Source organism: Anomaloglossus baeobatrachus, chromosome 7 (genome assembly GCF_048569485.1).
Source record: "Anomaloglossus baeobatrachus isolate aAnoBae1 chromosome 7, aAnoBae1.hap1, whole genome shotgun sequence".
NCBI lineage: Eukaryota > Metazoa > Chordata > Amphibia > Anura > Aromobatidae > Anomaloglossus > Anomaloglossus baeobatrachus.
Window position 1 is genome coordinate 181,933,312 of NC_134359.1, and position 23,165 is coordinate 181,956,476.

Here is a 23,165-nt window from a genome sequence, read left to right on the forward strand (position 1 = left end):
CCCGGGGCCCCCCTCCTCCATGTGCCATCTCTCTCTCCCATCAGACTCTGCCCCCCTCCCTGATCTGCTGCCTGCTCTCTCCCATCCTCTTCATCTACTGCCCCCTCTCACACTCCTCAATCTGTTGCCTCTTTCATCTGCTGCCTCTTCTGTCTGCTGTGATCCTGCTGCCTAGATCCATCCTGTAAGGTAGGTATCCCCATCTCACCTCCCTCCCCCCCATCCTCCACCGCTCCTCCATCCGCTGCGCCATTTCCCATCATCCATCCGCTGCGCCCTTTCCCATCCTCTATCCGCTGCGCCATTTCCCATCCTCCGCTGCACCCTTTCCCATCCTCTGCCGCTCCTCCATCCGCTGCGCCCTTTCCCATCTTCCATCCGCTGCGCCCTTTCTCATCTGCCGCCCCGCCCTCTCGCATCGAATTATCCAGCGCAGTTGCTCGCTTCCAGACTGGAGTGGATGATGTGATGCGAGACTCGTGCATTGCTCTCACGTTTGGCACTGGTCTTAGTGGCAGGCGCTCATATTTTTTTTTTTTTTATTCATTTTTTTTTTTACTGATGTCTGTATTTTTTATTTCGCCAAACTATTTTTTTTGTATGGGGGGGGTCTAGTTTCCAAAATGGGATCACATGTGGGGGAGCTCCATTGTGTAGGCACCTCAGGGGGTCTCCAAATGCAACATGGCGTCTGCTAATAATTCCAATCAATTTTACTGTGAAATGGCGCTCCTTCTCTTCTGAGCCCCGCCGTACGCCCAAACAATTGATTTCCACCACATATGAGGTACCTGTGTACTCAAGAGAAATTGCACAATACATTTTATGGTGCATTTTTTCCTGATACCCTTGTGAAAAAAAAGCTACCTGTTTGAAAAAACAATTTTGTGGTAAAAAAAAGAATAAAATATTTTCACGGCTGAACATTACAAACGTTTGTGAAGCCTCCAGGGGTTCAAAGTGCTCACTAAACCGCTAGATAAATTCCATGAGGGGTCTAGTTTCCAAAATGGGGACAATTGTGGGGGAGGTCCATTGTTTAGGCACTTCAGGGGGGTCTCCAAACGCAACATGGCGTCCGCTAATAATTCCAACCAATTTTGCTGTGAAATGCCGCTCCTTGCCTTCCGAGTCCTGCCGTGTGCCCAAACATTTGATTTCCACCACATATGGGGTATCTGCGTACTCAGGAGAAAATGCACAATACATTTTATGGTGCATTTTTTCCTGATACCCTTGTGATAAAAAAAGCTACCTGGTTGAAGCAACAGTTTTGTGGTAAAAAAAAATTTTGCAGGTAATCTGGAGATATTTCACCCCATGCTTCCAGAAGCCCTCCCACAAGTTGGATTGGATTGATGGGCATTTCTTGCATACCATACGGTCAAGCTGGTCCCACAACAGCTCAATAGGGTTGAGATCTGGTGACTGGGCTGGCCACTCCATTACAGATAGAATACCAACTACCTGCTTCTTCCCTAAATAGTTCATGCATAATTTAGAGGTGTGCTTGGGGTCATTGTCGTGTTGTAGGTTGAAATTTGCTCCAATCAAGCGCTGTCCACAGATTATGGTATGGCGTTTCAAAATGGAGTGATAGCCTTCCTTATTCAAAATCCTTTTTACCTTGTACAAATCTCGCACTTTACCAGCACCAAAGCAACCACAGACCATCATATTACCTCCACCATGCTTGACAGATGATGTCAGGCACTCTTCCAGCATCTTTTCAGTTGTTCTGTGTCCCACAAATATACTTCTGTGTGATTCAAACACCTCAAATTTCGATTCGTCTGTCCATAACACCTTTTTCCAATCTTCCTCTGTCCAATGTCTGTGTTCTTTTGCCCATATTAATCTTTTCCTTTTATTAGCCAGTCTCAGATGGCTTTTTCTTTGCCACTCTGCCCTGAAGGCCAGCATCCCAGAGTCGCCTCTTCACTGTAAACGTTGACACTGAAGTTTTGCGGGTACTTTTTAATTAACCCCTTAGTGACGGAGCTAATTTTCACCTTAATGACCAGACCAAATTTTGCAATTCTGACCAGTGTCACTTCATGAGGTTATAACTCTGGAACGCTTCAACGGATCCCGGTGATTCTGAGATTGTTTTTTCGTCACATATTGGACTTCATGTTAGTACCAAATTTAGGACAATATTTTTTGTGTTTATTGAAGAAAAAAATTGAATATTGGCAAAAATTTTGAAAATTTAGCAATTTTCAACTTTTGAATTTTTATACCGTTAAACCAGAGATTTCTGTGACACAAAATAGCTAATAAATAACATTTCCCACATGTCTACTTTACATCAGCACAATTTTGGAAACAAAATTTTTTTTTGTTAGGAAGTTAGAGGGGTTCAAAGTTTATCAGCGATTTCTAATTTTTACATCAAAATTTACAAAACCATTTTTTTAGGGACCACATCACATTTGAAGTGACTTCAATAGGCCTAGATGACAGAAAATACCCAAAAGTGACACCATTATAAAAACTGCACCCCCCAAAGTACTCAAAACCACATTCAAGAAGTTTATTAACCCTTCAGGTGCTTCACATGAACAAAAGCAATGTGGAATGAAAAAAAGCAAAAATTAAATTTTACCTAAAAATGTTGCTCTAACCCAAATTTATTCACTTTTAGAAGAACTAACATAACAAAATGGACCCCAAAACTTGTTCCCCACTTTCTTATGAGTGCGCCGATACCCCACATGTGGTCAGAAACCTCTGTTTGGACAAATGGGAGGGCTCGGAACAGAAGGAGCAATATTTGAATTTTGGAAAGCAAATTTGGCTGAAATAGATTGCGAGCACCATGTTGCATTTACAGGTCCGCTAAGGTACCTAAACAGAAGAAACCCCTCACAAGTGACACCATTTTGGAAACTAGACCCCTCAAGGCTTCTATCTAGGGGTATAGTGAGCATTTTAGATCCACAGGTACTTCACAGATTTTGTTAACGTTACGTTGTCATATTGAAAATTTTAATAATTTTCTCAAAAATGTTGCTTTAGCATCAATTTTCTCACTTTTTCAAGAGGTAATTCCAAAAATTTGACCTCAAGGTTTGTTAACCACTTTTTTATGAGCGCGGTGATACCTCACATGTGGTCTGAAACCTTTGTTTGGACAAATGGGAGGGCTTGGAACGAAAGGAGCAATATTTGAATTTTGGAAAGGAAATTTGGCTGAAAAAGATTGCGGGCACCATGTCACATTTGGAGGACCCCTAAGGTACCTAAACAGCAGAAACCCCACACAAGTGACCCCATTTTGGAAACTAGGCCCCTCAAGGAATTTATCTAGATGTTTGGTGAGTACCCTGAACCCCCAGGTGCTTCACAGAATTTTATAACGTTGAGCCATGAAAAAAAAAAAAAAAATTTTACCACAAAATTGTTATTTCAACCAGGTAGCTTTTTTTTTTACAAGAGTAAAAGGAAAAAATTCAGCATAACATTTATTGTGCAATTTCTCCTGAGTTTGGCGATACCTTATATGTGGTGGAAATCAACTGTTTGGGCGCATGGCAGGGCTCGGAAGGGAAGGAGTGCCATTTGACTGCAAAATTGGCTGGAATCAATAGCGGACGCCAGGTTGCATTTGGAGAGCCCCTGAGGTGCCTAAACAGTGGAGGTCCCCCACAAGTGACTCCATTCTGGAAACAAGACACCTGAAGGCTTTTATCTAGGTGTATAGTGAGCAGTATGAATCCACGAATACTTCACAGAATTTGATAAGCTTAGGTTGCCATATTGAAAATTTTCATTTTTTTCACAAAAATGTTGCTTCAGCATCAAATTTCTCACTTTTTCAAGAGACAACAACAAACCGTGGACCCAACAGGTTGTTATCCAATGTCTTATGAGCACAGGGATACCCCACATGTGGCCAAAAACCTCTGTTTGGATAAATGGGAGGGCTTGGAATGGAAGCAGCACCATTTGAATTCTGGAAAAGTTGAAATAAATTGCGGGCACCATGTCACATTTGCAGGGCCCCTTGGGTACCTATACATTAGAAACCCCCACAAGTGACCCCATTTTGGAAACTGGATTTTATTCAGGAGTATAATAAGCATTTTGAATCCACAGGTACTTCACAAAAATGTTGCTGTAGCAACCAATGTCTCACTTTTAGGCTATGTGGCCATGAGCCAGCGACACGGCGTCTAGTACACAGTGTCAGCCTCCTGCAGAGATGTGAGTGTTGTCCACGGGAGAACGCAGCTGCCCATGCCCACGATTTGGGTTCAGGCCGCTGTGGAGCTCTATGCTACCTGCAGAGAACACTCATCTCCGCAGCATAAATTGACATGCTGAGGCTCGGGAAGCTGCGCCACAGGTCAGTTTATGTGGCGGAGAAAAGAAGCACAGTGGGCAAGCACATTGGGCATGGGATTTCTAAAAATCCTTCCACTGTGCTTCTACTGCACAATGCAGCGTTATGGACACAGGGAAAACACTCTGCGCCCAAAACGCTGCAAATCCCGATTGTGGGCGCACAGCCTAAAATGCTACAATGGATGAATGGATACATGTCAAACATATATAACGTCCCACCCCCTGCATATTCTAAGCTGGCGCCCTTTAGTGCCTTTCATGTGGCACTAAAGGGTGCCTAGCCTTGTATTTAGCCCCCCAAAAAAATAATAATTAAAATAAACGACGTGGGGTCCCCCCCATTTTTGATAGCCAGCTAGGGTAAAGCAGACAGCTGTAGCCTGCAAACCACAGCTGACAGCTTCACCTTGTCTGGTGATCAATTTGGAGGGCTCCCCAGGCGTTTTTTTTTTTTCTGGAACAGCAGTCTCTCCATGTGAGGACCACACTCCTCACATGGAGAGACTGCTGATTACTGCACTCACTCTCCCCCGGTCCACAGTGGAGCAGCCTGTGCATCAGCGACGTCAGCGTCCCTGCAAGACTGACGTCGCTGATGCACAGGCTGCTCCACTGTGGACCGGGGGAGGAATCCAGCTGACAGCCGCTGTCTGCGCATGCGCCGTCAGCATTCAAGAAGGAGGCGGCGTGATCACGGGACGGATCACCAGACAGGTAACGTATGACCGGGGGCTGTGGGGGGGGGGTGATGGGGGGTGACCTAGTGGGACCTGGGGGGACCTGGGGACACCTTTCTGCCGCATGTGACGTGTCACATGCGGCAGAAAGAGCAGAATGAATGCGGGGGAGGGGGGGGTGGCTCTGGAGACCCGGAGGGGGCTCCGGTGACCAGAGGGCTCCGGTGGACCGGAGGAGGGGTCAGGGGGAGGACATTTCCCTCCGATCTGAAATGTTTGATCATTTCAGATCGGAGGGAAATGAATGCAGAGCCGGCGGCGGCAGTTTTCAGCGCGCGTCGGCGCCATCTTGCACGCTCCGGAGGGGGGCTCTGAAGAACTGGAGGGGGCTCCAGGGACCAAAGAGCTCCGGTGTACCGGAGGAGAGGTCAGGAGGGGGACATTTCCCTCCGATCTGAAATGTTTGATCATTTCAGATCGGAGGGAAATGAATGCAGAGGCGGCGGCGGGAGTTTTCAGCGCGCGTCGGCGCCATCTTGGATTTTCCGGAGGGGGGGGGGTTGGATGGATTTCTCCGGTACCGGGGGCTTTGGGGGCACTAAGGGCTCACATTTATTTCTCATCTGACATGTTTGATCACGTCAGATGAGAAATAAATAAATTTTACCAGCCATTTTTTTTTTTTTTATGTTGTCGCCGGTATACGGTGTATACCGGCGATCGCATTAACGGGGTGCATACAAAACACCCCGATTCATAATCTGGGGGGTCTCAGCTACCCCCGGTAGCTGAAACCCCCGAGATTTTTCGTCACTGGGGGGCGCTACAGGGTTTTTCCGGCCTGACGTCTCAAGACGTCGGAACAGAATAAGTACCCTGTTTTTCCGACGTCTTGAGACGTTAGGCCGTCGCTATGGGGTTAAGCTGCCAGTTGAGGACCTGTGCAGCGTTGATTTCTCAAACTAGAGACTCTAATGTACTTCTCTTGTTGCTCAGTTGTGCAGCGGGGCCTCCCACTTCTCTTTCTACCCTGGTTAGAGCCTGTTTGTGTTCTTCTCTGAAGGGAGTAATACACACCGTTGTAGGAAATCTTCAGTTCCTTGGCAATATCTCACATGGAATAGCCTTCATTTCGAAGAACAAGAATAGATTGTCGAGTTTCACATGACAGTTCTCTTTTTCTGGCCATTTTGAGAGTTTAATGAAATCAACTAATGTAATGCTCCAGATTCTCAACTAGCTTAAAGGAAGGTCAGTTTTATAACTTCTTTAATCAGCAAAACTGTTTTCAGCTGTGCAAACATACTTGCACAAGGGTTTTCATGGGATTTCTAAACATCCATTAGCCTTCTAACACAGTTAGCAAACACAATGTACCATTAGAACACTGGAGTAGCGGTTGTTGGAAATGGGCCTCTATACACCTATGTAGATCTTGCATTAAATAACAGACGTTTGAAGCTAGAATAGTCATTTACCACATTAACAATGTATGGAGTGTATTTCTGTTTAATTTAATGTTAGCGTCATTGAAAACAAAATGTGCTTTTCTTTAAAACATAAGGAAATATCTAAGGGACCTTAAACTTTTGAACTGAAGTGTACATACTGCAGACCCAGCCTTAGGCTAATCTTGGCTTTGTATCAAAATAAGAGGAACCGTATGTGTTTTTTTTGAATAAATAAATAATTTAAAAAAAACAATGTGCAGTACCCCCCAATTTTGATACCCAGCCATGAAAAAGCCTGACAACATTGGACTGGCATTCTCAGGCTGGGAAGACCCATGGTTATTGGGATCCATCAGACTAAAATAGCAGCCTGCAGCCGCCCAGAATTGTCACATTTATTAGTTGCGACAAACCCAGCACTTTACCCGGTCCTTCACGATTCACGATTGCCCTGGTGTGGTGGCAATTGGGGGTTAAAGGTTAATAAGGGGTTAATGGCAGCCCACAGCTGCCACTGAGCCTTAGATTAGTAATGGGATGCGTCTATGTGACCCCCAATTATTAATCTGTAAGTAAAGCGAAATAGACACAAATACTGAAATAATCTTTTATTTGTAATAAATGACAAAAAAACACCCTCTTTCACCACTTTATTAGCCCCAAAACACCCCTGCAGGTCCGACGAAATCCACGCGAGGTCCCATGATGATTTAGCTCTGCTACATCTAAAATTACACTGTGCGATCATGAAACATGTCCGGTTGCTGTAACTGCAGGCAGATACTGAGCCGCAATCAGCAGTGACGTCACGCAGGTAAGTTGCGGTCACAACTGGAAATTCCCACGGTCCTCCACCTCTAACCGCAACTAACCTCACCTCAGGGTACTTCATTAAATTCAGTGACCCCACCTAAAATCACTAATGGATGCAACAACCCTGGGCAGCTGCAGGCTGTTTTAGGCTGGGGGCTCCCAATAACCATGGGTCTTCCCTATAACCATGGTTCTCTCAAGCCTGAGTATATCAGCCCCAAGCTGTCAGGCTTCATCATTGCTGTGTATCAAAATTGGAGGGGGAACCGCACGCTGTTTTTTAAAATTATTTAAATACTCTAACAAAAAAAAAGATGCATGCGGTTCTTCTTAGTTTGATACACAGCCAAGATAAGCGCACATCTGGGGGCTGCAGCCTGCAGCCATGGGCTTTATCTGAGCTGGATATTAATTTGAGGGACCCTACGCCAATTTTTTTTATTTTTACTGTATGATATACACCCACAGAACAGGTGTGTGATTGGAAGCATCAGAAACGCTGTCACTCAGGGTGGTGGCGTATCTGACTGCAACCAATCACAGACGCCGATGGGCAGGGAAAGCAGTGCATATGTATGAAAGCTAATGTGTGGCCCCGGAAGTAAATGGGTGGCCACGGGAGCAGTTACAGCCGTGCCAGAGGCTCAATAAGTAGACAGTTGCTTGCTTTATTATTTTTTTCTTTATTTTCCTTTACTTTATTGCATTACCTAAGTGCTGGATCTGGGTCATTAGCCGGAATTCCTTAAAAATTCCGGGTCTGGCACTCAGGTACGTTTAAAATCACGCGGATCCAGACTTTTACCATCTGGGTTCGCCCATTTCTAATGGAGACATAAGGTGGTAGGATAAAAAAAACATATGGGGGCAGGATGGGAGAGCATATGGGGACCATGATATGGGACATTATTACTGTAGGCAATAATTAAGGGATATTATTAGCTGTGATGTATTTTATTTTTGAGGATAATGTTTTCAATGGGAGGGTGAAGGTCCTGTTACTCTGCAGGGTGACACTGTCACTTTTTTCTTCATCTGGCATAGTGTAGAAGTTGGGGAAAAATTGGGGAATTTGCACTGTTCTAAATAACTGTATTATTGTCTGTAGAGACGAATCCTAGCTGGAAGAAGTGATAGTGGTCTGCGCTGGATGAAGAAGAAAAGCGAAGATGAATCTATAAGATGAAGACATATGGGGGTGTAATGTGTGTGATATGGGGGGTGCAGGCTGTATGGGGAACAGGGTGTGTGACATATGGGGGTGTAATGTGTGATATGGGGGGTGTGCAGGCTGTATAGGGAGCAGGGTGTGTGACATATGGGGGGCAGGGGCATAGCTACCGCAGTCACTGGGGTCGGAAGGAAAAAAAAGAGGTACTTGTGATTTTATTTTGCTGGCTGCATGACACATGGAGGTCAGGAGGGGCCTGGGTGCATGACACATGGAGGTCCCAAGGGGGCTGGCTGCATGATACATGGAGGCCTGGGGGGGGCTGGCTGCATGATACATGGAGGCCTGGGGGGCTGGCTGCATGATACATGGAGGTATTCAACAAACCATCATTATATGAAACAATGGAAACAAGAGATTCATGCAAAAAATGTTTTAATAAAGATTTTAAGAAAAATTACACGAAATATAAAAGCATCAAACAGAAACACTTCTATGAGGGACAAGAATACATGCAGGTTGGTACATTCAGTGAAGCTGCTATGAAGCACAATTTAGAGACAACGGAGATCTCAAAGAATGTTCATATACATATTAAACAATGTGTAGTATATAAATACTTACACAAAAATATAATTTATCAAGTGCAAGAAACATTCATAGAGAATCTACATTGTAACAAACAGCAGTATTTAATATAAAAACCTTGACACAATTAATCGTACAGATAATATGCACTTTAAGAGGAAAAGCCCGACAAATGAAAATCAATTAATCCCTGCAAGTATCGCATGCGTCTCTACCACATGAGGAAAGCATATCAAGTTGTTAATATGCAGGGTAATCCACTATTTAAAATTGTTGCTATAGTAAATCCAACTGTAGGGAAAACGCGTGCGATATCATGAAAGAGTCCGAAAAAGCAGGAAAATCATTAGTGAGCTACTGAATAAATATCACGTTAATATGTTTAATTACGGTAGCTATAATAGCTGATGCACAGTCGTATGATATAGAAAAAGGAGCCAATGGAATATTAGCTCTGTCACAAAAAGTGCAAATAGGCGATATCTAATAATGTAATGTGCATTCATCCATATAATAGGTCCTGCACAATAAACAGTAATTAGCAGAAGATATAAAATACTGTCAAGGGCTGTCAGGATAGTCCATACTATTCAAGGTACATGATAGAATTATACAGACAAATTACCTAGATAGCAGCAAAAAATCAGTAATAAGGAGACCACTAGCAGCATACACGTCCCTCCACCTCGACGATCGTTTCGCCTCTGGGCTTCTTCTTCTGATAATTACTGTTTATTATGCAGGACCTATTATATGGATTAATGCACATTGCATTATTAGATATCGCTTATTTGCGTTTTTTGTGACAGAGCTAATATTCCATTGGCTCCTTTTTCTATATCAAACGACTGTGCATCAGCTATTATAGCTACCGTAATTAAACATATTAACGTGATGTTTATTCAGTAGCTCACTAATGATTTTCCTGCTTTTTTGAACTCATGATATCGCACGCGTTTTCCCTACAATTGGATTTACTATAGCAACAATTTTAAATAGTGGATTACCCTGCATATTAACAACTTGATATGCTTTCCTCATGTGGTAGAGACGCATGCGATATTTGCAGGAATTAATTGATTTTCATTTGTCAGGCTTTTCCTCTTAAAGTGCATATTATCTGTACGATTAATTGTGTCAAGGTTTTTATATTAAATACTGCTGTTTGTTACAAGTAGATTCTCTATGAATGTTTCTTGCACTTGATAAATTATATTTTTGTGTACATATTTATATACTACACATTATTTAATATACAGTGCCTACAAGTAGTATTCAACCCCCTGCAGATTTAGCAAGTTTACACATTCGGAATTAACTTGGCATTGTGACATTTGGACTGTAGAGCTGGCTTTTTGTTTTTCTTCATTGAATTGGTCGGCTAACCCCCACCATGCCATGCACCCCAATTTGGGATGTATTCCATCTGTCTAGATTTTGGTGGTTGGTGACTGTTCACATTGTCATCAGGCCTTGTCCACAGGCTTTTTACTTCATGCAGCATTTGCTTGGACCTGTCCCGCCCACAGCCATGACTCAGTCATGGGTACGGGATTGAAATAGACCAGGTGAGTGCTGCTAAGAGCAGTTCTACTATTCCTATGTGAGGCCGTATGGCAGATTTTATAAAAATATTTTAGTGTAGGACTGCCTCAAATGAGATTTGCCGTGACGTGGCGAGGCAGCTGAAGAAATTGCAATTTTTTGCCAAAAAGCTCAAATTTTTTTATAATACGTACAGTTTGGAATTTTTAGTGCTGAAGTGCACATTTAGTGCTGGCTTTTTGTTTTTCTTCATCTAAAGGGAGTAAGGCAAACTTTTCTTCTGGGGGGCGAAGTAAGGGACGACAAAATAAATGGCACAACAGAGGAGGCACAGGGACGGGTTACAATGAGAGATTTCAGGAGGAGGGGGGTGGAGGGCCTTCCTGTTCGTCGTCCTCTTTCTTGGAAAGTCAGGACCATTTTTTATGATACACGAGAGACAGGAATGTTCCTCATTAGGAGCAAGTTAGTCTTATTGCAGAAAACCTGACTTTCTAGGAACTGCAGATGAGAAAGCTGTTATTAATCCATCTTCACATATTCTCTCGGATGATAAAAAAATCTGTGTTGTGTGTTGGTCTTTCTTTTGTCCCTACCTCTCGTTTTGACCCTTTCCTCTGGATAAAAGATCTGAATCTCTTCTCTAGGAAATTGAAGTGGAGAAGATTCTTTAGTTTGAATAATAAGGAAAGATGTTCACAGCTGGGTATTTCAGGAGACGATCTTGCGGATCTGAGGGTGTTTTAACAACTGGCAGAAAAGGGCCAGAGACGTATTGGGGAAGGCCCTTTTTCCACTCTTAAGCCCAAAAGCACAAAGATGCCACCTGGTGCAGACGTGGGGAGTATTGACATTTTTTAAAAATTGGTGACTGAGGAGATCTGTCGCATTAACCCACGTAATAATTCAACAGTACCAAATTTATCTCCAGCACAAAGAGTGGCCCTGGATGGTTTGAATAACAACAGTACCCTTGTAATTAAACAATCGGACAAAGGGGGTAATACAGCAAATATGAACCATTCAGATTATGTGTGTATGTGTAAGTCAATTATTTCTAATAAGAATACTTATGAGGTCTTAAAGGAAAAATCCATCAACCAAATATCGTAGTCAACTTAAGGGTGCTTTACACGCTGCGACATCGCTAGCGTTTGCTAGCGATGTCATGCGCGATAGTACCCGCCCCCGTCGTGTGTGCGATATGTGGTGATCGCTGCCGTAACGAACATTATCGCTACGGCAGCGTCACACGCACATACCTGTTCAGCGACGTCACTGTGACCGCCGAACAATCTCTCCAAAGGGGTAGGTGCGTTCGGCGTCATAGCGACGTCACTCCTGCGTCACTAAGCAGCCGCCCAATAGCAGAGGAGGGACAGAGATGAGCGGGCGGAAGATCCCGCCCACCTCCTTCCTTCCTCATTGCCGGCGGGACGCAGGTACGGTGAGTTTCCTCATTCCTGCGGTGTAACACAAACACAGGAATGACAAACAACCTCGCTACTCAAATCTTAACGATTTTTGGTTTTGGAGCGACCTCTCCAATATCAACGATTTTTACCTCTTTTGCGATCGTTTTAGGTCGCTCAGAGGTGTTACATGCTGTGATGTCGCTAACGATGCCGGATATGCGTCACAAACACCATGACCCCGACAATATATCGTTAGTGATGTTGCAGTGTGTAAAGCCCCCTTTACTGTAATTTCTAAGAAAGCATTTGTTGAGGGCCTACTCTCGAAAAATGAATATGATTTTCTTCTGCCAAAACATCATGTGATAGCAACGTTTTACGCCTTGCCTAAATTTCACAAGGGGGTCACACCCTAAGGGCTACACCTATCGTTTCTGGGGTTGACGCTCTTTGTTAGAATGTGAGTCTCTATCTGGACGAAATTCTAAGACTTTTTGTTTTGGCCCTTCCCTCATATGTAAGGGATACGACTGACCTGTTGAATAAGATTGACGGACTCGTGTTGGAGCCTGGTACTATTTGACCTCCATTGATGTGGAGGTGCTTTATAGCAGTATCCGACACAAGTCTGGATTAACGGCAGTTGGTTCATTCTTCGGCACCCGTGGTACACATTTGGTTCCACAGAATGGTTTTGTCATTAAACTCCACGACTTTATTCTAAGACATAATTTTTTTTCTGTTTAACGGTGTGTTCTATTACTAGCTCAGGGGCACGGCAATGGGGAGCCCCTGTGCTCTCACATATGCTAACCTGGTCCTAGGCTGGTGGGAGGATAAAGTCATTGTTCAGGACGAGGATATCATCTGGACTCTCCATATAATCTTTTGGGGATGTTACATCGATGTCATCCTCATTCTGTGGTCGGGGCGTCAACCATTGTTTGAGAGTTTTATTGAGACTCTTAATGTTAACGAACTGGGACTCACTTTCACTTTTGAGGTTGGTGGCGATTGTATTAACTTTCTTGACATCCCCATCTCAAAACAGCCTTATGGCACACTGAGCAGTGCCATCTTTAGGAAACCAACATCATCCAACAGTCTCCTTAGATGGGAAAGCTTCCACCCGGGCCCTCTCAGGCGCGGTATCCCCAAGGGACAATTCTGTCGTTTGAGTAGAAATTGTTCCACATTAAATGATTTTGAACGACAGGCTCCATCTTTAAAAAAGAGGTTTAAAGATAGAGGGTACCCCAAGGATGTTCTTGACGTGGCTTATCGTTAGACTTGAGGTGAACAGAGAACATCTCTACTTATTCCTAAACAAAGGTCTGATGCAGAACATGTGATACGCCTGATAGGAGCTTATGATGATCAGACAGATGAATTCATGGGTATACTTAGAAGGCATTGGGAGGTGTTGATTGCGAATCCGGTGATTTATGAGTTTATTTTACCACGGCCATCCGTCACATATAGACGTGGTAAATCTATAAAAGATACTGTGGTACACAGCCACTGTGTTCCACCCAAAACTGGTTCTATTTGGCTGAATAATCGCACAAAAGGCACACGAGGATGTGGCAAGTGTACCTTTTGTAGGTGGATCATACCATCAAATACCTTTGCCAGTAGCTCTACACATACAGTATTTGCCAACAGACAATTTGCCAATTGTAGAACAATAGGAGTGGTGTATCTCTGTACCTGCCAGTGTCCCCCTATGTCGGAAAAACTAAACGAGAACCATGCTTCCGTATTAGTGAGCATCTCGGGGACATTAGGCATGGACGGGATACACCACTGGCAGGACACGTCAATGGAGTGCATGGGGGTGATCTGGACAGTCTGTCATTCTGTGTCATTGAGACTATTCCACAATCCCACATACAGGGGGATTGGAACAAGAAAATATTACAATCCAAAACCAAATGGATTTTTCTGATTAACTCAATGAACCCTAACGGTCTGAACGAGCAGTTCAGTTCTGCTAGTTTTATCTAATATCCAGTTACTTCATGACCTTTGTCTATATAAAAATCCAGCTCTGACTGTTTAGATTCTTTTGATGGGAAAAAACTGTGGAAAGAAAAGCGCAGATAGGGTATTACCCCAATATATGCGGGGTGAGTAATCTTACTCACCAGATGTAGTTGTGACAGTCACAACTACTTTACTCGCGTATACAACTTGATCACGGCTGCAGCCACCCAAACGGCAGATAACAGAGAACAGTAGAGAGGGGTGATTCAATGCCGCGCCAATGATCACTGTTCAGATGTCAGATTAACGTATCTTTATTATTGGCATAGGTCTACGCGTTTCAGGAGCTCAGCTCCCTTCCTCAGGACCGTCAAGCACAAAAAGAAACATCAAATCTCTTGATGTTTATAGGAATACTAGAAGGTGGCCCGATTCTACGCATCGGGTATTCTAGAATTTACGTATTGTGTAGTTCATGTATGATTTTTGTTATAGACATAGATATATATATATATATATATACATATATATATATATACACAGTGCCTACAAGTAGTATTCAACCCCCTGCAGATTTAGCAGGTTTGATAAGATGCAAATAAGTTAGAGCCTGCAAACTTCAAACAAGAGCAGAATTTATTAACAGATGCATAAATCTTACAAACCAACAAGTTATGTTGCTCAGTTAAATTTTAATAATTTTAAACATAAAAGTGTGGGTCAATTATTATTCAACCCCTAGGTTTAATATTTTGTGGAATAACCCTTATTTGCAATTACAGCTAATAATCGTCTTTTATAAGACCTGATCAGGCCGGCACAGGTCTCTGGAGTTATCTTGGCCCACGCCTCCATGCAGATCTTCTCCAAGTTATCTAGGTTCTTTGGGTGTCTCATGTGGACTTTAATCTTGAGCGCCTTCCACAAGTTTTCAATTGGGTTTAGGTCAGGAGACTGACTAAGCCACTGCAACACCTTGATTTTTTCCCTCTTGAACCAGGCCTTGGTTTTCTTGGTTGTGTGCTTTGGGTCGGTGTCTTGTTGGAAACTGAAATGACGACCCATCTTAAGATCCTTGATGGAGGAGCGGAGGTTCTTGGCCAAAATCTCCAGGTAGGCCGTGCTATCCATCTTCCCATGGATGCGGACCAGATGGCCAGGCCTCTTGGCTGAGAAACAGCCCCACAGCATGATGCTGCCACCACCATGCTTGACTGTAGGGATGGTATTCTTGGGGTCGTATGCAGTGCCATCCAGTCTCCAAACGTCACGTGTGTGGTTGGCACCAAAGATCTCGATCTTTGTCTCATCAGACCAGAGAACCTTGAACCAGTCTGTCTCAGAGTACTCCAAGTGATCATGAGCAAACTGTAGACGAGCCTTGACATGATGCTTTGAAAGTAGAGGTACCTTACGGGCTCGTCTGGAATGAAGACCATTGCGGTGGAGTACGTTACTTATGGTATTGACTGAAACCAATGTCCCCACTGCCATGAGATCTTCCCGGAGCTCCTTCCTTGTTGTCCTTAAGTTAGCCTTGACTCTTTGAACAAGCCTGGCCTCGGCACGGGTGGAAACTTTCAAAGGCTGTCCAGGCCGTGGAAGGCTAACAGTAGTTCCATAAGCCTTCCACTTCCGGATGATGCTCCCAACAGTGGAGACAGGTAGGCCCAACTCCTTGGAAAGGGTTTTGTACCCCTTGCCAGCCTGCTGGGCACCCCCCATCGTGCTCCATCCCCCATGCTGCGCACTCCCCATCGTGCTACTTGGGCTTTAAGGGAATTCACATTTGTGGGCCCGTCTCTACTAAATTAGCTAAATTAGCTTATTTGTATCCTATGGCACTTTATCATGTGCCGACAACTTCTCTCCAGAGTTGAGTTGACAGTGATGTGTGTGTTGGTGCACATTTGCGTTCCACCGCTGGAGCACAATTACGTTCCACTTTATAAAAAAAAAAAATTTGGAAATATCATATTTTCCGGCCGGGAGTGTTATTTCCGGCCATTTGAGATGCTTCGGACATGATATAGATTGTAAATATATATTATATATATATATATATATATATATATATACACACGGTCATATGAAAACGTTTGGCCACCCCTATTAATGTTAACTGAGTAATATTTCTGGATTGAAATGAGGATAATTGTACTAACAGAAAATGTGCAATCCGCATTTAAAGAAAACTTGACAGGTGCAAAAGTATGGGCACCTCAACATAAAAGTGACATTAATATTTTGTAGATCCTCCTTTTGAAAAAACAACAGCCTCTAGTCACTTCCTGTAGCTTTTAATGAGTTCCTGGATCCTGGATGAAGGTATATTTGTCCATTCCTGTTTACAAAACAATACCAGTTCAGTTAAGTATGATGGTCGCCGAGCATGGACAGCACGCTTCAAATCATCCCACAGATGTTCAATGATATTCAGATCTGGGGACTGGGATGGCCATTCCAGAACATTGTAATTGTTCCTCTGCATGAATGCCTGAGTAGATTTGGAGCGGTGTTGTGGATCATTGTCTTGCTGAAATATAAATCCCCTGCGTAACTTCAACTTCGTCACTGGTTCTTGCACGTTATTGTCAAGAATCTGCTGATACTGAGTTGAATCCATGCGACCCTCAACTTTAACAAGATTCCGGTGCCGGCATTGGCCACACAGCCCCAAAGCATGATGGAACCTCCACCAAATTTTACTGTGGGTAGCAAGTGCTTTTCTTGGAATGCCATGTTTTTTTGCCTCCATGCATAACACCTTTTTATATGACCAAACAACGCAATCTTTGTTTCATTAGTCCACAGGACCTTCTTCCAAAATGTAACTGGCTTGTCCAAATGTGCTTGTGCATACCTCAGGCGACTCTGTTTGTGGCGTGCTTGCAGAAACGGCTTCTTTCGCATCACTCTCCCATACAGCTTCTCCTTGTGCAAAGTGCGCTGTATTGATGACCGATGTACATTGACACCATCTGCAGCAAGATGATGCTGCAGGTCTTTGGAGGTAGTCTGTGGATTGTCTTAGACTGTTCTCACCATTCTTCTCTGCCTTTCTGATATTTTTCTTGGCCTGCCACTTCTGGGCTTAACAAGAACTGTACCTGTATTCTTCCATTTCCTTACTATGTTCCTCACAGTGTAAACTGACAGTTTAAATCTCTGAGACAACGTTTTGTATCCTTCACCTGAACAACTATGTTGAATAATCTTTGTTTTCAGATCATTTGAGAGTTGTTTTGAGGAGCCCATGATGCCACTCTTCATAGGAGATTCAAATAGGAGAACAACTTGCAAGTGGCCACCTTAAATACCTTTTCTCATGATTGGATACACCTGCCTATGAAGTTGAAAGCTCAATGTGGTTAGAAAACCAATTTAGTGCTTTATGAGAACACTGTGGAGAGAGAGCGCAATAGGGTCTTACCCTACAAACAAATAGGGTGTAATTCGCAGAGGTTACTCACCAAGTTGAGTTGTGAAAGTCACAACCACTATAAGAGCATATATAATGGGTCAGCGGCAGCAGTAACCCTTTGGCTGAAAAACATGTTCTTGTAAGGAGAAGGGTATTTAGGTACCGCGCCAACAACCACTCATGCAGGGGATGAATTTAACGTAACTTTATTCCATGCTCAGGTCTACGCGTTTCAGGAGCCTCTGCTCCCTTCCTCAGGACAATACAGGCACAAGCAACATCAAAATCAACAGTCACAGAATGGGCTGAAAACATATACCTTCAGGTGTGACGTCATTGATCCGCCCACTTCAACAAGAAAAAAATCGGCGGGAATTCTATACATTCACTAAATGACGTAGTGACATGATTTGAATGCAAAATCCACTTATCTTTATCATAGACATATCTGTTAAAATAACCATCAAAAATTCCAGTATAATAAAAGGAAAAAAAGAAAAAATGAGTACCGTGTATTTGTAAATAGTGGCAAAAAATTATATGTAAAAGAATAGTGATCATACTATGTGGACCGACAGAATGAGTCGGAATCGAACCCACAGAACATAGAATCAGTATGTGAAAGACGTGTAATAGAGGATAAGACCCTTAGACCAAACGGTGCAGACAGCGGTGAACATAGAAAACAGACTTCTACTTCATCAAGAAAACCTCATCTATAGAAGACCAAGATCTGGTGGTGCAAATGAACAAACTGTGCAGAGTCCAAGGTAAAAGAGCTACCGATATCAAAAGTACTGGGGTCATGAAAGTTCAAGACCGTGGGAAATGCACTAATGCGCATGCGGGAGGAAAGGTAAGAAGCCAGATTAGTGTGCGGGGTCGAGAAAGTTCAAAGCGTGGGAAAAAACACTATTGCGCATGCGGTGAAGGGAAAAAGGATTGCCGTGCTATATATCCACGGGAAATTCATACTAAGCACTGGAGCGTGTATGAGATTGTAAGGGAAAACTATAAGGGTATACCACAACCAGAATTAAAAACCTAAGTGCAAAGACTAGACAAAGGAAAGTGGATACAGACAAAAATTACATTGATATTAATATATAAATATACAAATTTGTGCCAAATTAGAGATTATACAAGAAAAACATGGATACAAGCAAAGAATTAAAATGATATGGAATATATAAATATAAAAAAATATATAGAAATATAAAATAAGTGCTATGTTAAGATATAGGGTAAGACCTGATCATGAGCTATAATAAAACCATTGAACCAGAACAACCAGCATAAAACCAAAACACCAATTTGCAATTACACATATACATCAATAAAAATTAATGGATCCCAAAAAACTAAAACCCTGAATTGTCAGGATAAAAATAATTTTTATTGTATATAAAAAATGTGTGTGTATATAAAAAAATATATATATATAAAAATATATATAAAAAATATATATAAAATATATATAAAAAAAGGGGGAACTGGATTTTGATGTTGCTTGTGCCTGTATTGTCCTGAGGAAGGGAGCAGAGGCTCCTGAAACGCGTAGACCTGAGCATGGAATAAAGTTACGTTAAATTCATCCCCTGCATGAGTGGTCGTTGGCGCGGTACCTAAATACCCTTCTCCTTACAAGAACAATTTAGTGCTTTAGTAAGTCAGTAAAAAGTAGTTAGGAGTGTTCAAATCAAGAAATTGATAAGGGTGCCCATACTTTTGCACCGGTCAAATTTTGTTTAAATGCGGATTGCACATTTTCTGTTAGTACAATAAACCTCATTTCAATCCTGAAAAATTACTCAGTCCATCAGTTATTAGATATATGAAACTGAAATAGCTGTTGCAAAAACCCAAATTGTTATAAAGAAAATAGGTTAACATTAATAGGGGTGCCCAAATATATCCCCCTATGTTTTGTGGTGGGAGATATATTACTGGCAGTTCGCATCACTTCCGGTAATAGTTAGTGACGCGCCCAGTATGTGCTGGATCTTCCTCATACTCTGCGGACGGCACCTGAGTGGTGGAACGCATTTGCGTTCCACCATGAAACTTTATTTATTCTATCGGACATTTCCAGTCTAGCTGTGTGACGCTATTAGTCACATGACATTCCTATTATGGGGTCTGACGGTATTAGCAAGTGACGCGCTCAGTATGCGCCGGATCTTCCTCACACTATGGAGACGGTACCAGAGTGGTGGAAAGCATTTACGTTCCACCATGAAACTATTAATTCCTTCGGTCATATCCGGTCCAATCATGTGACATTAATAGTCACATGGCATTTCTATGACGAGGTCGGAGTGTCGCGAAAGTGGTGGAACGCATATGCATTCCATCATATAATGTTGTATAATCGTCTCCGTCGGTTACTTTAGGATTAGTCATGTTATGAAAACTAGTGCCGTGACAATCCACGATGGGGCCGTCCTGCTGCCCAAGCCTCACTTTCGTTCCCCACTTATTTTAAAAGGGTGTCATATCCTGTTTGTCTTCAGGGATTCTCCTCACAGCACCTAGATTCTGGCTGCTACCAGGATGCAGTATCTTTAGTCCTGGAGTTAGTCTATAGCTGTCCCCTGACGAACCCTGTGAAGCCAACGGTGAGAAATGCATCGGGATGATGTCTGAGCATGAGGATCTGATACACCTCTGCCAGATAAGTTATGCTATTATGTTGGAAAGCTATGCTATCAGGAGTTTGCATTTTAATGTTTAATTTTCACATTTGGTGCACATATTAGTGTAGTGTAGGGCAATATAGGGTGACTTCAGGGTCTCTTGTCAATGAATGTGGGGGCGCCACAACCCTAGGGCGTCATGCCCTCCATTGATAGCTAGGGTCAAAATTAGGGGTAAATTAGGGATAGCCTCTACTTTATGGTAAATTTTATACCTTTTAAATGTTAAATTAAAGGTTATTTTTTTATGGGAATTTTTTTATTCTTGTCTTGAACATATTGGTTCCCTTTGTAAAATTAGCTGCGGCTTTGGTTTGGTTCTATTGGAGACCTGACAAGCCAATCTTGCTGTCAGAGTGAGGAGTCTTATAGCTGCTATGCTCCTCTGGAAAATATTCAAATTGTCTCTTCCAATAGGTGGCACTAGAGTTTGTCTTCTTTCCTCCCTGAAGAGACAATATGAACATCTCCCTCTGGCAGCCAGATTGATTTGTCAGCTGTCCACAAGGAAAAAAGTTTTCCTCTTAAATTTTCCATGAAAATTAGTGAATGCTTTCATGGAAAAGGTGACTAAAAAATTGGCATGTCACTTCTCTTACCAGTTTCACGGCTCCCAAAGCAAATTGTTAAAAACGTTAAAGTAATTTTGCTATACATATATGCATTATTTTTTAAGTCCACGCAGCGCTTTTTCCACCTGAAAGAGTTGTCATGTGCACACACTCTTTCAGCAAACATAAAAAAAAATGTTTTTGCAGCTATTTAAAATACAAAAGACAATATTATTCTATTCACCGTTTCATTCCCCGCCTTAGCTCAAACAGCTTCTGACCTTCTGGAATGGAGAAAACACGGATCACTGTGCCCTGTAGATGAAAGCACCATTTCAGAGATTCTACACAAGTATAACATGGCTACGCAGCACTAAGGTTTTCAAACGTGTCCTGCAGAGCAATTCTGCCCTTTTATCTTGGAAACAGTGTTTTACTTCAAGCCTATTCCAAAGAAAATAAAAAAAAAATAAATTCACACTAGAAACAATTGACCATATCGATTATAAACTGGCAAACCTCTCCGAATGGTGGTATGAGGTATTGCATCACGTAGCATGTAGTAAGGAAAATATAGCTATCATTTGTGTCAAAACTTCTACAACACAACAAAAGCAGATTTTGGAGTTTAAAAGAGACGTGTTTTCTTAACACAGAGTATCTCCCAAAAGTGAGTACAACCCTCACATTTTTAGTATATTATTACATCTTTTCATGGGACAATCTGAAGATATGACACTTTGGTACAATGTAAAGTAGTCAGTGTACAGCTTGTATAACAGTATAAATGTGGTGTGCCCTCTAAATAACGCAACCCACAGCGATTAATCTCAAAATTGCTGTCAACAAAAGTGAGTACACCCCTCAGTGAAAATGCCATGTTGTGAAAAATTAGCCATTTTCCCTCCCTGGTGTTATGTGACTCATTAGTGTTACAAGGTCTCAGGTATGAATGGGGAGCAGATGTGTTAAATTTGTGTTATCGCTCACACACTATCTCATACTGGTCACTGGAAGTTCAACATGGCACCTCATGGCAAAGATTTCTCTGATTATCTGAAAAAAAAAATTGTTGCTCTACATGTAAATGGCCTAGGTTATAAGAATATTGCGAACACCCTGAAACTGAGGTACAGAGAAGTGTTCAAGACCATACAGAGGTTTAACCAGACAGGTTCCACTGAGAACAGGCCTTGCCATGGTCAAGGAAAGAAGTTGAGTGCACATGCTCATAGTCATGTCCAGAGGTTATCTTTTTAATATAGATGTATGAGTGCTGCCAGCATTGCTGCAGAGGATAACCACTTCGGTTTTTGATTCTCGTTTTTCCTCCCCTTCTTCTGAGAGCCACCACTTTTTTAGTTTTTCATCAATATTGTCATACGATGGCTTATTTTTTGCAGGACGAGTTGTACTTTTGAATGAAACAATTAGTTTTACCATATAGTGAACTGCAAAATGGGAGAAAAATACCAAGTGCATTGAAATTACAAAAAAAGTGCAATTGCACAATTGTTTTGGGGGGCTTTTATTCATTATGTTCACAAAATGGTAAAAATGACATGTCATTATGATGCCTCAAATCAGTACGAGTTCGTATATACCATAGTTTTACTTTTATCTAAAAGTCTGAAAAAAATTCAGACGTTTGTTATTAAAAAAAAAAAAAAAAAAAAAAAAAAAGAAAAAGAATAGCCCTTTGTTGCCATGTTACGAGACCAGTAGTGTTCTAATTTTTCTGGATCTGGGGCTAAGTGGCTGCTTATTTTTCACATCTTGAGCTGACATTTTAATTATACCATTTTTGTGCAGATGCATGTTTTGGTCGCCTGTTACAGTATTTCTTGACTAACACAGTATTTCTTAAAATTTTTGCGGCGAACAAAAAACATAATTTTAGTGTTTGGAATATTGTTTAAGCCATGCCATGCACCAATCATATGAATTGATTCTATAGTTTGATAGATTGAGCATTTCTGAATGCGACAATACCAAATGTGTGTTTTTTTACATTTTTTAACTGTTTTATTTTCCATGGGGTGAAAGGCGGGTGATTTGAACTTTAGGACTGCACAGTCTGATCACCTGTTCATTTCTCCTGATCAGAGCAGCATCGCTCTGATCAGGAGAAATGTTGCTTTCCTGTGAGTGCCAGCACTCTGTCATCTCTCAGAGAAAGTAAGTCATGGTAGAGTCAGGGGTCATCAACTGACCCCACGCTACCATGGAAACAAATTAGAGCCGCCAATGGAGCGGTCAGTATTTAACCGTGCGATCAGCAGAGATGTGTGGGGAATTCTCTCGGGCTCGCCGCCGGAGCCTGCGGTAACTGGAGAGAGGTGACTAAGGACATACCAGTTCGTCACTGACTGTAAAAGGGGTAAAGGGTGGGGGTGAGGTTACCCTGTCAGCAGGGCCGCCATCAGGTCATTACTACTGGGACTCCTGTACTGGGCCCGGTGAGCAGCAGCCCCAGGGCAGGGGGCGTTGACAAGACA

General features: G+C 42.4%; 1 protein-coding gene across 2 annotated transcripts in view; it reads right to left on the reverse strand.

The window, feature by feature from the left end:
- Nucleotides 1-23,165, reverse strand: part of WIPI2 (WD repeat domain, phosphoinositide interacting 2) — a 738,254-nt gene that overhangs the window by 291,417 nt on the left and 423,672 nt on the right. For both annotated transcript variants that reach the window (XM_075319053.1, XM_075319052.1), the window contains exon 7: nucleotides 20,912-20,982. In XM_075319053.1, the coding sequence (XP_075175168.1) occupies nucleotides 20,912-20,982 (71 nt within the window). The remainder of the gene's footprint in view (nucleotides 1-20,911; nucleotides 20,983-23,165) is intronic.